This window comes from Limanda limanda, chromosome 14 (assembly GCF_963576545.1).
Source record: "Limanda limanda chromosome 14, fLimLim1.1, whole genome shotgun sequence".
Taxonomy (NCBI): Eukaryota; Metazoa; Chordata; class Actinopteri; order Pleuronectiformes; family Pleuronectidae; genus Limanda; species Limanda limanda.
The window spans coordinates 5,157,113-5,173,940 of NC_083649.1; the positions used below are offsets into that span (position 1 = coordinate 5,157,113).

Below are 16,828 nucleotides of genomic sequence, written 5' to 3' on the forward strand. Positions count from 1 at the left end.
AGAAGGGGCAAGCACGCAAGAGCCCCTTGCATGCTTGCGTGCCCCTTCTTTCGTGCTTACGTGCATTCACCAATTTTTGTAACTATACGACACAGCTACGCAAGCCTCATGCAGCCCGCAAGGCTGTGATTGGTCCGCTAACTACATCCTTTGGAGTCATATTACTGGTTTCATGCCCCATAATACCTGCAGAAACCACAGAAGATTTAGAAGAACGGATATGGACCAAATAGAAGAGCACTTGGCAGAAGAGATCTGAAAGTATGACACGCAGATGACCTGCAATTCCTGAAAGGAGATCTCGGCTGACGTCGGTTTGCAGGTCGACGAGTGTATGAAGCTGTGTATAAAGATCAGGGACAAATTTGTCCTCCAGAGAAAGTAATAAACAGTCGACAAAGACTGCCACACACAAAGAAGGTGTCTCTAAGGTTGTCTTCGACAAAAAACGTTACTCCACCTAGTGGTCTGGGGGTGAATTGCTTTGCTGACTTGGTAGCTGTCCCTCAGAACGCCACGCCGCCACACCCCCCCACCCTGTGCGACGCGACTTACAACAGTCCACTCAAGGGCAGGGGGGCGTGGCAGGCGTGAGTGGCCCAGTCCTTGGTATTTTTTTCTGTATGTGGCCCTTGGGACAAAAAGTTTGGACACCCCTGCACTAGAGTAAAAGATTTTAGCATGTGTTTAAATATAATGACAGGCTGATATTTATGATGTCTATTTTGGTGACTCTCAGACATTCTCAGAGAGTCTTTCAGTTTTCTATTCAAGTAGGTATTTCCTTGTTTGGAAGGACCTTTGACCTAGGGAATGACCTCTTACCAGCACATGGATGGAGGTGAGGGTAGATCCTTGACCAGTGTATTCTCATCTTCATGTACTAAACACGTCCTTATTAGGAGGCCTTAGGTGAGATGACATGTTACCCGAAGCCATGGGCGGAACTAACCTCTCTATATAATGTGTGTTTGACCATGGCCTGTCAGACTTCACCATTTGGCTGTGTGATTTCTCCGAGTTCCGAGCTCATCCTGACCTGTGAAACTTCTGTGTAATAAACATTATTATACTTGTTAGTACTGGGTCCGCGTTCCTTTCCTTCACCATCAACTTCTACCACATCAACCTCTCGGCTGACCAGAAATACACGTCATATCTTGTACTGCAAGTCGTCTTCATTTTACAGTTCAAAAGAGTATTGAGCTAACAAATAACACCTGGGATAGTGTTCAAAGAATCAACACGCCTAAGATGTCAAAATGTCATTGTATTTCATAACCATGCTCAGAAGATCTCTGGGATAAATACACTATACTACAAAGACTGTAATTTAAAAAATCACAGGCTTCCTCCCGACTGAGTTTCATTTCCTTTAGATACATTTCAGAAGCCGGAGTTGAAACATAACTCCGGCTGCAGCGTTACTCTGTGATGCAAAGCGTTCACACAACCCAGATGTCCTCACAGGCTCTAACATCTGCATCTCTGTTCCCCCCCCCTCCCAGTACACGTCGGCGCTGACATACGACGGGGTGATGGTGATGGCCGAGGCCTTCAGGAACCTGCGCCGGCAGAAGGTCGACATCTCAAGGCGCGGGAACGCCGGCGACTGTCTCGCCAACCCGGCGGCGCCGTGGAACCAGGGCATCGACATGGAGCGCACTCTCAAACAGGTGAGAGAGAGGGCGAGGGAAAGAAATGACATCACACACTGATATAATCATCCTCTGATTTATACATGAGCTTCCTTTCTTGTCAGTTGTTTACGACTCAAATACATGAGGGTGAATGATTTTTCTCCATCACAGGATCATTTATAACTTTAGATAGATTTATTTTTGCTTAATGTTGATCTCTGTAAAGATCAAACTGGATTTATCGATGACACGTGGGGTTAATAGGAGTCTCAACTTTATTGACATCACCACCACAGCTCCAGACGACTCTATCAGTCTTTATCATGCTAGAAGTTGAAGATGTCACCAGACGACTGAAGTGCTGATTACCTTTCTGTTTTCTTGTCTTTCTCTCATTTCTGGTTGATATCTCGAAATAAGGTTTATTCCCCTCCATCAATCCTTCACATTACACTGAAAAAGACAAACCTGTACTGAGACGTCACCAAAGCATCGGATCTTCTGTTTTATGTCATAATTTGTGCTGTTGTCAATCAGGATTTCTTAATAAACTATTCTTCTGATTATTTTAACAGCAGATGCTAAAGTTTGAGGTCTGGTTAGAATATCAATTTCATTTCTGGTTATTAAGCTTTTCTCTGCAGCCTCTGTATTGACCTTCCTTGGTTCATTAATAGAAAGTAAAGGTTGCAGGTAGTAACCGTTGAGTCTGGTTGTATTTCCTCTTCGTCATCTCCACGAGCATCAGATGGTTTCACTTCCACACCCTGGATCTTCTTAAGTTAAGTTCAGTCTGAACAAAGACATGAACCCTGGTGCAACCTCTCAGGCGTGAAAACGTCCTGAGTCACACTGTTGAAGAGTTGTGTGTCATCTGTGGGAATCTATGCTCATGTAGTTTATGTTAGTGCGTTATATTTATCCCTGTTGGCTTCGTTCCATTATCCCGATGCCGCGGCACACAGGAGACACCGACCAATCAGGGCTCCTTGTTCTCCTCTGGCTCGCCCCCAGCAGCCGGCTCCACTCTGTGAGTTTATAGCTGCTTATGGTCACTGCCAAAGCTCCCGTCTATTAATAAGATGAGTACATTACAAGATCAATACGTATTGGCTTTGTATCAAAAGTCATACGTCAGGTGACCCACAGCGTTGACCTAGTCCTGTGCTGTTCTCTCCTCGGACTGTTCATTGCTGCAGCTCCTCTATTCAGCCTCTGTCTGAAACACGCAGGCTCCATCTGTTGTGATTGGTCAACTGCTTCCTGCACGTTGATGCTGGATTCCATCAAAGGGAGAAAAACTGTTAAACTTTTAAAAGTGTCTCTTTCTTCAGCCCGTTCCTCGACATTAGAGATGAGACGTGTCACAGCGACGGAGACGCTCTTCATCCTTCTTGCTTTTCTCGTATTGATTTTCTTCTTCTGGTGACAACGTGTTTTCGTCTTCTTTAGCAGGAGATTGACCTTCGTGCTGATGTGTTTGTTTCCTGATGTGTTTGTGTCGTGGCAATTTCTACAATCCCACAACCAACGAGGAAACGAGACACAAAATTCTCTTACAGTATCGTCACCTTTAATGCTCGAGCATGGTGCATACCACAGGGTTTAGTTTGTAATATGCACCCAGATAGAAAACAGTTCATTTTTTTTTTATACATTCGGCTAACCCCTCCCACTCTGGAGGGGGTTTGTTAAACAGGAAAAGGTTGAGATCCTTTGATCACATGAATACAACAATGCCTACTAGTCTAGAGCAATCAGGCCAATATGCATTCAGTAGTAAAGAGCTGTGTCTAGAGAAAATCAGGTTACAGTGTCTATGGTAATCAGGCCAATACACATTCAGTAGTACAGGAGGCAGCATGATCAAGGTTACATTGTAATAGAGAAAATCAGGTTACTGTGTCTAGAGATTCAATCGTGATCAATCAAAAGGGGAAATAAACATGATTATTATGGTCAACTGTTATATTTCCCTTACAGTTTGTTCCCTGCTGTTGTCAGGGATCTCATTTTAACGGAGCATCTCTTCTCCTCTGTGTGCAGGTCCGGCTGCAGGGATTAACAGGTAATGTCCAGTTTGACCACTATGGCCGCAGGGTCAACTTCACCATGGACGTGTTTGAGCTGAAGAATAACGGCCCCAGACGGGTAAAGCATCACACCACACTGCCGCCGTTTGACTAATTGTCCCATGTAATGTAATCCTGCCTGTTCCATCCCTCACACGTCTCTGCAGGGTCCCAGATGTGTGCCGACGTGACACATCTGGGACGACACACACACAGCGTAGTGTGGTGTCTTCTGTTTTCATAACCAGGGCCTCCAGTAGCTCTGCTCCGACAGGATGGAAGTGTGAAGAGGAAACTCTGGGAAAATGGGGGGTGGGTGGCAGGGAGATGAACGAGAGAGAGAGAGAGGGAGAGCACTTGTGAGAGTGATGGCAGGGGGGTGAAATGAAATGGAGAGCAATCAAGCTGGAGGGGAGGGGGTGGTGGGGGGGGCCGGAGGAGGCGGAGAGGGGTTCCCATCAATCAGAAGCTGCTTTGGCCCGTCTCCTGGTCCCAGCGCGGGTCCTGTCGGGACACGGTGTGTGTCTGTGTGTGTGTTTGGGTCACAGCCTCTCGCCAGCATTTCCCATGTTCCTCAATCATCCCGATGCCCCGGCGCAAGGGAGACATCGACCAATCACGGCCCCTCGTCCCCCCCCCCGGCCCGCCACCACCAGCAGCCAGCGGCTGGCGAGCGGATCTCCACTCCCTCTGAGTTATTGCTGCTTATGGTCGCTGTCAAAGCTCCCGTCTGTTATGAGATCGATATATTATAAGATCGATAGGTATTGGCTTTTTATCAAAAGTCGTAAATCAGCCGAGCATTGCTGTGAACCTCCTCTCAGCGTTATTCCCTCGGAAGATTCATATTACGACCCGAACACATCATGTGTGTTAGTTCCAGTGAAGGACTTCTGGACAACAACGGTAACACAAAGTCGCCTGAGACAAAACGAAGCAGCACAACCTCTTGCAACCTCTTTGGTTTCAGCTATAGACCATAAGTAATAACTCAAGGACTCACTCAGGCTGTTTAAGTGGAATCTCAGCTCTACGTCAGGATTCTGGTGTTAAAAGTGAAAGGGTTTTATGGCTAGAACGACAAAAACAAGGGAGTTGTGTTTAAACTAGGGCTGGGCAAGTTAACTCGTTTTAATCGAGTTAACTCAAGTGATGAGTAAACTCGATTAATTATTTTATCTCGCATTAACTCAGGTTTGATTATTTATTGTTTTATTGTGAAAGTCAGGCTTTTATTTTGTGAAAGTCTGTTGCTGACTGCTGCAGAACAGGAAAAAAGAAAATAATTGGCGGATAAACAATCCAGTTAACTCATCACTTGAGTTAACTGGATTAAAACGAGTTAACTTGCCCAGCCCTAGTTTAAACATTAATGTTTATTCTCACCCTTGGAAATAAGTGATTGATTGTAAATGATTTTCAAAATACAACCAGAGCTAAGAAGTAGATTGAAGATCTGAACCTCTGTTGTGTGACATATAACTTGTATATTTTATTTGTACACACCATCGACTGTATTTAAAGATGGACGATGCATCTCCACTTCCTGCAGTTGTACAGAAATACAAATTAATAAAATCTTGAGACTGTGATGTAGTGATCCTAGTGTGGAGCGATCACTGTTTCGAACTGTCACATACTTTTCTGTAAACACATCTAACGCTCAGCCAAAATGAGCTTAGACATGCAGGATGTTTACCAGCCACCAGGGGGCGATCACGATGATTCGGTCTCACTGTTGGAGAGCTTGTCGCGTCGTCCATCTTTATTTAGAGTCCACATGACCACGCTGGGACGGACGCTCACGTTTCCCTCTATCTGCAGATCGGTTACTGGACTGATGCAGACAAGCTGGTCCTGATCCAGGATTCTCCGCTGCTTCCAAACGACACGTCTGGCATGGAGAACCGCACTGTCGTGGTGACCACCATCATGGTAAGAGACCAGCAACACACACACTGACACACACTGACACACACAGACACACACATGCATGCACCCACTCATATTCTTTAGCTGTTTGAGATGCCAGGAGACTTTATGATCCGGTGCTGCTGCAGAACACACTGGACAGCTGAGGGCTGTGCAGATTCAGGAGCCTGAAGGTCAGAGGTCACTGATCTGCATCGCCTCCTTCTCCCTGTCAAGAGCTTTAGGTTCTTTAAAAGTTTTCCACTTTTCTCTGGATTTCCAGCTCAACATTATCAGCAGCTGTTTCTCCTGAACCTTGTTTCCTTTGTTATTCTCTTCTGGTTTGATGCTTTAACTCTGATATAAAGACTTATTCTAGATTTACGTTAACATTTTTAATTGTTTTCCATGTTGACAAACATCATTAGCAGGAACATTTCTAATGCTGGTTTGCAAGAGTGAATATTTCAGTTCCACACCCAGAATTCAGCAGTTTTACTACCTTGAAGTATTATGACTTATCAACGCTGAGAAATTGCACCTTTAACACAGTCGAGTATATTTTCAGAGGAGAGAAGTGGAAATTTGTTTTTATTACTCCAATAGAAACATCAATAAAACATCATACAACTCCAGGACTATTTACCGTCACTTACATTTTCTTTTATTGTGCCAATAAACATCTAACGGCTCCGCAAGCAGCTGCGGTTTCTAAAGGCTTTTGAAACTCTTCCAGTTCCACGCAGCCACAGAACCAATCAGATCATTTCACACATGACAGAAGCGAGCGGCCTCCTGCACGGCATGAGCATCTCCGGCTGACATGGCGTGAGTGGAGGAAGGGTTGGGGGGGGGAGGAGGAGGTGGGAATGGAGAGTCCTCAGCTCAGCACAATCCCTCCCTCTTTTCAGCCCCTGATGAGGAACCCCATTTTAAGAAACTGAGCCCCCCAGTTGGACGCTAGCAGGATATGAAAGCCCTTAAAATGGACACCGAGCCCAAATGAGACCCTAAAGACACTAAGGCGGGAGGAGACACACTGGGCGGGAGGAGACACACGCCGCGGCGGCCATGTTTAAGGACGCCACTTGCTCAGAAATCCGAGCAAGAAATGGAGCCACTCGAGAGGAAAATGAAATGCAAATTGAGGTCTTTTTTAACGTTATTTTAAACGATGGACGACCATTGCGGCTTAAATGTTTTTTCCCAGCTCCTATAAGAGCACAGTGTTTGTTTGTTTGTTTATTTTGACAGGGACAGTGCATATTAATAGACATTTCTGTAAATATGCCAGATTTAGCCAGAAGGTTAGTTTCCATCTGCAGTCGTTGGCCAGATGTAACAATAGGCTCCCTAAAAAGCAAATAAGCAAATAACAGAAAGAGTTTAAAAAAGAACATAGAAAAGCAACAGATAAAACATTAATTATAACCACATACAAGTATTCAGTAGTTCAAGCATTAAAATACATGAAGCATGCAGGACAAACAAGAGTCAGCATCAAACAAACACAAATTGAAAAGGTAGACTAGGACTTATAGAGGACATCTATATGTGTTAGACATCGAGGCAGTAGCCCACCAAAGCAGACAGTACATGCACAACAAACTAACAAAAAGTCGACATGACAATAGTACATGAAGCAGCACAGGAGAGACATAGAACGAGCTACAAAAAGCATACAAACAAGCAAGCATACAAAGTAAGTTGCAGGACAAATTCACAGACACGCTGACACAAGGAGGCAAGAGCAGGCGGGTCAAGTTTAGTGCTGGCAGATCATATTATCAAACAGCCACTGTTTCAGATTAGAACTAAATGACCGATATGTGTTTAGGTCTCTGATACATGTTGGGATGTTATTCCATTCACGTGAGGCTGCAACAGAGAAGGTTGACTGACTAAAGGTACTTTTCCTAAATGGAATAATGCAGTCCCCTTTCATGACTCCTCTTGTGATCCGATGTTGGTTTGTTCTAATAGTTACAAATTCTCTAAGTGGAGGAGGGGCCATGCCATGTATGATTTTGTAAAAGAGACATGCATTTTTGTGCTTAATCATGTTTTCCCAGCTCACTAGATTGTGTTTTCTTAAAATTGCACAGTGATGGAATTGCCTTGTTTTTTTGTCCAGAACTTTCAGTGTTTGTTTATACAAAGACTGTAGTGGTTTTAGTGTTGTGTGATTAGCCTGAGACCAGCTCATGTCATGAACAAGCTCCCACTGCACCTGTGTGTGTGTGTGTGTTGGATTCACACATCGTCATTGTGTGTTTGTGTAGCCACTCACAGCTCCACTCTGGGTTTGAATGTGTTTTTAATATGTGCTAAGATGTATGCCTCCTTGAGATTAAAAGAAGGAAACAGGAGGCATTACCAGGATGTGAGTATACGTTGTGTCTAACTGAATTCCTGTGGATCTGTCTCTTCCTCCCGACTACCTGCTCCGGCGTTCAGAACACTACGCTTCCTGTAAGCCTTAAACCAGCTTAGGCAGACTAATGCTCCAATAATCATGCCAGTTCATATCCATCACGCTTTTTTATGTAGCATGATGTTATACTTACATTGTGACGGCCGCTTTTTCACGCCACCGCTTCTTTACAGTGTGTTTGCCGTGTTCACGAGAGTTAAAGAAGCATTATACATCCAGGACCAGTAGAAAGTTGGAATCAAGCTTCATGTCTTTGTTCCATTCTTTACATTTGATCTGGTTTAGTTTTGGTTTCATATTTTAATTTGGCGACAACGCTAAATAATTTGGTATTTTTAATATATGTACGTTCTATCGATTGGTTTGTAGACAGGCGCTCGATTGACGTTGCCGTGTTTTCTCTTTGTCTGTTTTGAATAAAGTGTATTGCAAACAATTAGTCCTTCCGTTTGAAGGGAGAATGAATGAGTGAATGAACTGGCTCCTTGTCACTGTAATATCATCGCCACCAGCAAAGTGAACGTCCTTTTCCTCTAAACATTATCTCAAAGATATAACTTTACTGCCTTCACTCCTTTATCCTCGTCTATTGTTTAACTCCATGTTCTGTGAGCTTGAACTTTAAAGAAGCTTGTGCGGATTGTTCGCACCAGAACAACAGAAGGAACCGCGGCGATAACACTGCCATCGATTTCCTTTTATGTTTAAGTGAGCAAGAGATTTAACAACGGGAGATAAAGTGAACAAGAGAAGTTTTAGGCACAGACAGAGAACCCAGGCCACAGCTGGGACCAGGACAATGAGTGTGTTCGGCCAAACGAGCCTCAGAAAACCTTTCATATTTCCCTCTGCACTGTTTAGTGTTGATTGAGGCCAGACATTGGGTTTGTTGTACTTATTCTAGAGGTGAGCACAGAACCTACAGCTGAGACCCAGATCTGAACTTTCAGACCTGACCTGACTTCCTCACCAAAGTGCTTAGGAAACGCTTTGTCACAAATAACAAAAAAAGCTAATCTGACAACAGCATGAGGCCGTGGAACCGGGTCCACCAGCACAAACAACCTCCACTGTCCGATAAGCCACAGCCACTGTGTAACACTATTGCCTCTCAATATAATAAATAATCTGCTTTACTCGTTAGTGGATCAGCTTTGCTTTTTCCCAAAAATGGGCCAGATGGTAAAAAAATAAAACTTCTCTTCCATCTCAACTCGAGAGCAAACACCAAACAAACACTTTCTAATCCAGGAACAGAAGTTTGCACAGGAACAATCCGGATGGAACGTGTGGAGGAAGGTTGCAGGATTTTATCTGTTGTCACAACGTGTTCATAATGTTTCCACAAAGCTTTTCCTTTTCTGCAAATCACTGAGGATTTTGGGAAGTTTATGTAGTTTATGCAAATGTATTACTGTATTTCACATTAGCTCTTTCTTTTTGCCCGTTTTCGTTTGTTTCCGGCAGCAGGAAAATGTCCAGAACATTTTCCTGATGTATTCTCACATGGCCTCATTCGGACATTATCCGGACTTGACAGGAATAAACACATATAGAGAGAGACTTAAAAAACAACCTTCTCTCATGACCTGTGTCGTCTTATCTAAGAGATACCTGCTTCATCACTGACAGCAGCAGTAGTTCCTGGAACCTGATAACTGAGATTCATCTCCAGGAACTCATCCCATCAGTTTGCAGTGGAAACAAAAACCCTGTGAGAGATACAACCACAAGTTTGGTTTAATTTCAGGTTTCACGTGGAGTTGCTGCAGTAAAAACTGGCTTCACGTTTATTTCCAAACAACATATTTTATACTGACTCTGCTGTGCAAAGTTGAAATGAGCTCACTCGGACCTCCTCCTGTGGCTGAGTGGACCTCCGCTGCTTGTTGGCACAGAGAAAGGAGCTCGGCTGAAGATAACTGAACTCTGCATTTGTTAGAGAACCTGTTTCACTCGGCCGTTCGCATTATTCAGGTCCCTGTAAATGAAAAGATCTGCTGCTGGGTTTCATCTCGTATTTATCTGTCTCTGTTAGCAGATAACACATCTCTAGGATGTCTCTGGCTTCTCGCTGCCTGGAAGTTGATGCATCAACAGAAACGCTCTCAAAGACAAAGTCTGTCTGTCATTGTGGCGTCAGGACGAGGCCGAGCGCTGTGATGAAGTGCGTCTCTGCTTTAAGCTCCCTCCATTGCACTTTAAACCTAGGACGCCATCAATCTCCAGGCAGGAAAGAAGCACAACACAAGGTCCTGTAGATATGTCTTTGTTCCACCTTTGTCCAAGGAAATCTGGTGGAGGACAGGTTTGGCTTTTATCTGAAGGGTCAATTTTAATATCCCAAATTCCTCCTGATGATGTCACTGCGACAAACACAGCGTCATGCAAGTAGCTCTTCTAGGGACGGATTCATTTGTTAACTAACCTTTTGTCTCACATGGACAAAATGGCATCATCACCTCATCCAGTGACAGTGAAAAACAACCTAACAATAAGAATCGAAAGTCGAACAGCTGCTTCAGAGTCTCTTAGCAGGTGAATTTCAGGTGTAATTTCACCTTTATTGGAGTTTATTCTTTCCTTCCTCACAAAGTCAAATACTAAATTCTTCTTTTTACCTTCGCGTGACATTTTTGTGAAGGCAAACTTCCCAAAAACCAAATAAATCGATGAATGATGAAAAGAACGATTTACAAAACCTGTTTGGAATCATTGTTGGAATGAGCCTAAATAAATAGAGTGCAAATTGATGTTTGAGGGGACGTGATTTTTTAAAAGATAAAAAATCGGTACAAATAAAACAGGACAAACAAAACAGCCTTAATTCTTTGTAGAGTATAAAAATGTTTCGTGGGATTTATGCAGCAGTAAATACGTTTTTCATTTACTTCTAAAAGTCCTATTTTAAACCTTCTTGTTTCTTATTGCGAGAAGCAAACAAGTGACGATTACAACTGTAAAGTTTGAGTTTGAGGACGAGCTTTAACAACAGAAACCTTCCCTACAACCCCATTGTTAATCCAAAGCCCTCAACAAGGACCTGGTGTTCTCCTGCCAGTCCAGTGCACTTCATATGATATAATAATATATATTTTTCCTCTTTGTGCTTTGGATGTTTCCCCCTTTTCGAAGGTGCACGAGCCGTATTAAATCAAAGTCAAATAAAAATGTGTTTAGTGCCTCAAGTGGCTGCTGATGAACGAGATGAGAGATGTACTTAATAAAAGGTTTTGTGCTCAAGTTATCGTCGAGATCGGCCGTCGCTCATCTGCTTGTTAACGCCTCGAACAGAAGGGGCAACAGATTGTGTATCTTACATAATGCACACAACCCTTTGCACAGGGCAGGCAGATGTGTGTGTGTGTGTGAGTGTGAGTGTGTGTGCACCTTCACGTATGGATCTGTGACATCCAGCCGGCCCTGCAGTGTGTGCCTGTGTATGTTAACGGCATGTTTAATTAGTCTCATTAGGCCGTGAGTGCGGCAGCGTGCTGGTGATTATTGACCAGCCTGTCAGCCTGTTCGCTGTGAAGATCTCCGAAGTGCCGCTCTCTTCTCGTGCCAGAAACACTGACTGAGTCCTTTATCTCTGCCACTTCTGCTGCTGCTCCTCGGGCTGCTGCCAGCGCCGTCACACCCCCCCCACCCTGCCGCCATAAATCATATGGATTAATGCTGCTTTCTGTTTGATGTACGTCCAAAACAAACTCCAACATCAGCCGGGGAAAGTTTAAAATCGGGACCCACGGTGAAAAAACAAATTAGAGTAATGCTGTATTTCACAGGTACGTCATCCCTGAATGATTATTACCACTATAAAAAGAAGAGCAATAATTAGAGGGAATAACTCTGCCAAGACCCAAGAGTCCCCTCAAATTTAAAGCTGCATCAAATTTCACACAGTCATAGAAATCAGTTTTCCTAAATATGTATCATCTCTGGAAAGTCAGTGATGTATTTGTGTGATCTTACCGATGAACAATCATACAACCAGATAAGCAGGGGTCAAAACATAACCTCCTTACCGGTGAAAATTGATTTCCTCTGAAGAACTTTGCAATTTATCATTCATAATAGAGAATGTGAATTTCCTTTTATAAGAGTGTCTACTTTCCCTACAATTGGCACCAAATGATAAAGTTCTTAACTCCATTTTTCAAATTATTCCTCAATTTTTGTTCTGTAGAAAAATCTGACAATTTCAATAAAAATTTGTCGTCTTTCTGAAACGACAGGAAATATTAAATCCCAAAGTCAAATAATCAAGAGGTCGTATTCAGTAAAGCTTTTTTTAAATTAATATTTCGCTTTATTTCAGACTCACATGGTTCATATCATTTTACAGAAACAACAACACAGAAATACTATCATCACACTCTGCAATTTCCACAGGGATTAAAAGGTTTGTCACAGTAATAAGCTTATCTCGTTTTTATTCTCTTATTAATTCAATCGGTGTAAATTCTGTTAGAATCATAACAGCAGTGGTGAAATATCTAAATTCCAGGTAACAGATGTCTTGTTTTGATATGAAACTGCTAAACTGTGCCATCACTATGTCGTGGAGCAACATTCTATTCTGCCGCAGGCTCAGCCGAGCATTTGCATTCCCTCCCTGCCGCAGAGTCTTTGGTTTACCTTCCTCTGGCCTCGGGCAAAGTCAAGCAAACACATCTCCAGAATAAATTGCTCCTGTTCTCAATATGCAATCGGCTGCGTTCCGTGACAAAAGTCATTTGTTTGGAAATGTGAGCCGGGGAAACAACACGGGGTTTACATTTGGATCACTCGCTGAGCAAAAGCAAATCTAATGATGTAGAACGCATGGCGCTGGTTACGGTGCAGAGTGATGCAGTCGTCCCCGGTGACGGCTCCGGTCGAGTCAGCCTCGTTTTGAGGTTTTTAAGTCATTCGCTCTGACTGCAGCTCATTTCTCATTTTCCCTTTAGCTTCACGTCTGCCTCCACCTCTGCTTCGTCATGCGTTTCCTCCTCCTCCTCCTCCTCCTCCCTCTGCCTCCCTGTGTATCGTTCATCCACATTAACGCTGGTGGCTTCTCTCTGTCTGAGATCCAGTCTGTGACGTGAACAAGCAGCACTGGTGTCGTCAGGATGCACATTCATCTTGTTTTGTTGTACAATACAAAAATCATCTTTAGGAAATATTTATATCTCCCAGCAGCTGTGCTCCAGTCGGTTTAGAGATGTTAGAAATTTAGAAATTTAAAGCTATAGCACGTAGAGTTTGAATAGACCCAGGGGTCAGTCAATAGAGGAATTTAAGTTTGAATTACATATAAAGTTAGAGTATATATCTTATTAATTAATTATAAATAATATTACCCAATTATCATCTTTAGGAAATACATGCATCTCCCAGCAGCTGTGATCCAGTCGGTTTAGAGATGTTCAATTTAAAGATTTTTTTACCTTGAATAGACCCAGGGGATAAAGTTAGAGTATATATCTTATTGATTAACTTTAAATAATATTCCCCAACAGAGCAGACTGTCTTTGTCTCTAATTCAAGCCTGTGACTGACTTCTCCATTGTAACCGAGGCTGCTGGGTAATGTAGTATTTAGAGCCATGAATTGAAAGGAAAAATCTATCTTGTGGCTTTTCTTACCTACATTTTTGAAACTTCTGTTCAGTGTTCAGGATTATTCATAAAATTTGAAGCTGATGTTTGAAGGAGAGATTAATTATTGTGGATGATATTTCCGGAACCATCATGAAACTCTGTAAATGACTTTTCACCTCACGTCACAGTTTGACAGCACAATGATCTTGTTGGACTAGTTGAGAAAATGTTTTTTATATTTGTCTATGTGGAGTATTTTTGTTTTAAATTATCTGTACAATTCTCCCAAATGCTTCATGTGTATCTCTGAAAAATAAAATGCATTTCCTGCCTCATCAAACAATTGCATCCAATGTTTGCTCTTTATTTATCTTCTTCTGTTACATGTCTTTGTTTCTGGGAACTCCTGCTAAATGTTGAATAAACAAATAAGATTAATCATGTTTTTATGTACATTACATCGCTCGCACGCATGCAGATTGAATACAAGCATTGCTCCACAGCGCTCCCGGTGGTCAAACACCTCACAGGCTACCTTTAATGTTAGCCTGTTTGTCGTTCTGTTGCGTGTCCTGGTGTCTGCCTCTCCATCCGTCCGTCTGTCTGTCTGATGGTCTGGATCACTGCTTATGATCCCTTGTGTAGGAGGGTCCCTACGTGATGCTCAAGAAGAACTGGGAGATGTACGAGGGCAACGACCAGTACGAGGGATACTGCGTGGACCTGGCCTCGGAGATCGCCAAGCACATCGGGATCAAGTACAAGATCTCCATCGTGCCGGACGGGAAGTACGGCGCCAGGGACCCGGAGACGAAGATCTGGAACGGGATGGTCGGGGAGCTGGTGTACGGGGTGAGGACTCCACTGTTTATTCACTCATCACATTCAAACTTTATATTTCTGATGGTATATAAAGAAAATACTACAAAACTGTCTTTACATAAATGCATTTAATCCTTTCTTTTATTTTTTTAAAGATTAAAATGTCCGGTAATTAGTCATAAAAGTTGTTCATGCACTCTGTGAGCAGAGAGTCCATAAAGACAAGTATTATACATTAAAAATAGAAAAATGAATCACTCGTTATCGTTATGGCCATATAAAAATCCCATTAAAGTCAGAATTATATTACTTTAAAATGTAATTAATAAGCCGGTAACTAATAATTCCATGAATCTGTGGGTCTAATTGTTTCTTTCGTATCTTGGAAACCTATCATCTCATCCACTTCACACTTGACATGTGTGTTGTCAAGGACCCAAGGAAGTGCAGTGTCAGATTCTGTGTGATTTGGACAAACAGACAGAGTAAGATCAGGCATTACATCACTGGTACATTTAAATTAGCTGCCAGTGCAACATTATAAAGACATTTATAAAGGGAAAACTTTCCTGTATTTGAAGCTCACATTTAACCATCAACAGCAGCTCTCAGGTCTGCAGGTTTTAACTGTGTGTGAAGAAACTCAACTTCCTGCAGATAGTTTCAAATTAAAAGCCAGGTAGCCATCGTGAGGCTTTTAATCTGAAAAATCTGTCCAGGTATAGGAAATTACAGTAGAATTATATCATTGTTGTGCTTCTGTACATGCACGTAATACTGTACATGAATTAGAATTGTTCTAGACAACAGATACAAATGGATGAAATGCTGAGTTTGCATCAATCGCAAATAAAAACAGATTAGAAAAATGTCAATTCTTATTAAATTAGGATCGTGTGTAAATCCTGCTTCTCTCCCAGTTATAATAAATACATTAAATCCGTCCTCTACCCCTATTGGATCAGTTATGTTGAGTTATATATAGAAATAATATTACATAATGCTGAATATAAATATGTTCCATGTGATGTAACATGTAGAACGTTCCTTTTACATGAGGTTTTTGCTGAGTCTGTACTAACAGCATTTCTCGATCTACAGAATTTGAATTCATCTTCGGTTTGAACATGGCTGTGTTGTTGTTGTTGTTTGTTGTGTAGATAATTAAACCCATCGGAAATGAAAGCGTAAACGGGCTAACCGTCTCTGGTGGTATCGATGCTAGCAGGAAGAAGGGAATTAGTTCAGCATTAGAGCAAAGCTTCTCGGTCGGGTTAAAGAGGAGAAGCGGAGGCGTGGAGCTTGTTAGAGAATCTCTGAGGTGGCGCTTTGCTTGGAGGTGAGGCGGCTCCCTCTCGCCGACCTCGCCGTGGAATCAAACAGGATTCAAGAATGTGGTTCGGATTGATTTTGGGGATTTCAGGGTCGAAGACGGCAGCCGAGTGAAGAACGGAGCATATTTGTGAAGCCAGACATAGAAAAACCATGAAAGGTAAAAGGTTTATGTCGAATAAAAATCGGATTTTAGGTTCAGTAAATGTTCTCGGTCAGCAAATGGCTCAACATGGTAAAACATGCAGTTCCAGCTCGAGCAATATCTTTAAAATATACAGTTTTGGAGACAAAAATATGTTTTTCTAGTTCAAGTGACATTTCTCTGAGCCGAGCTTCATGGGTAGCGCCTGTGAAGTGGACGGTGGCGAGCAGAGGCTCAGTCCGGGGACGTGTCAGGACGGATCAGGCGATACAGTGACCCTTCGGTGTAAAGACGGACCGGGTCGGTCAAACACGCATGAACCCAAAAAGCTGTTCTCTGCTACTTTTACCTATTTCACAAGGAGTGACAGCAGAAGCACTCTACGGCAAGTAAAAAATAATAAATAAAAGAATGAGATTTATGGTAAACACCCGAGGAAGGACCAGAAGAGAGGCAGGGAAAGATGTTCGGTTCAGTGGAAGTTCCTCACAGCGACAGATGTGTGTGTGTGTGAGTTGTGTGTGAGGTTATGAATCCCGTGCATGAATGTGTCCAGTCGTGCACGATAGAGTTTGTGTTCGGGGGGGCAGTTTGGGAGCTGGAAGCTTTTTTGCTTCAGCGTGCTCTGGAACGTCTGAGGACACGGAGGCTGTCAGCACTTTCCCGCTCGGAGACCATTCACGTCTTCCCGGCGCCGCCACAAAAGCCCTTCCTCCCTTTAACCTGCCACGTATTCCAGCGCACACTAAATGCCCCCGAGCTGTCATCTTAGTGCATTTTGCTGAGGATGAAAGAACTTAAATCTCTTTCATTTTCTTTTTCCCCCATCGTCGCCCTATTTTCTCCTTTTTCCTGCCTCCTTAAGTGTCAGATGGTCGTAATGAAAC

General features: G+C 42.9%; 1 protein-coding gene across 3 annotated transcripts in view; it reads left to right on the forward strand.

Moving 5' to 3' along the window:
* gria4b (glutamate receptor, ionotropic, AMPA 4b) overlaps window positions 1-16,828 on the forward strand; it is a 104,620-nt gene that overhangs the window by 63,658 nt on the left and 24,134 nt on the right. For 2 of the 3 annotated variants that reach the window (XM_061085420.1, XM_061085421.1), the window contains exons 7-10: window positions 1,509-1,676; window positions 3,687-3,791; window positions 5,537-5,647; window positions 14,288-14,494. In XM_061085420.1, the coding sequence (XP_060941403.1) occupies window positions 1,509-1,676; window positions 3,687-3,791; window positions 5,537-5,647; window positions 14,288-14,494 (591 nt within the window). Of the gene's footprint in view, window positions 1-1,508; window positions 1,677-3,686; window positions 3,792-5,536; window positions 5,648-6,534; window positions 6,568-14,287; window positions 14,495-16,828 lie in introns of those variants that run through there. The other variant, XM_061085422.1, reaches the window with a different exon arrangement.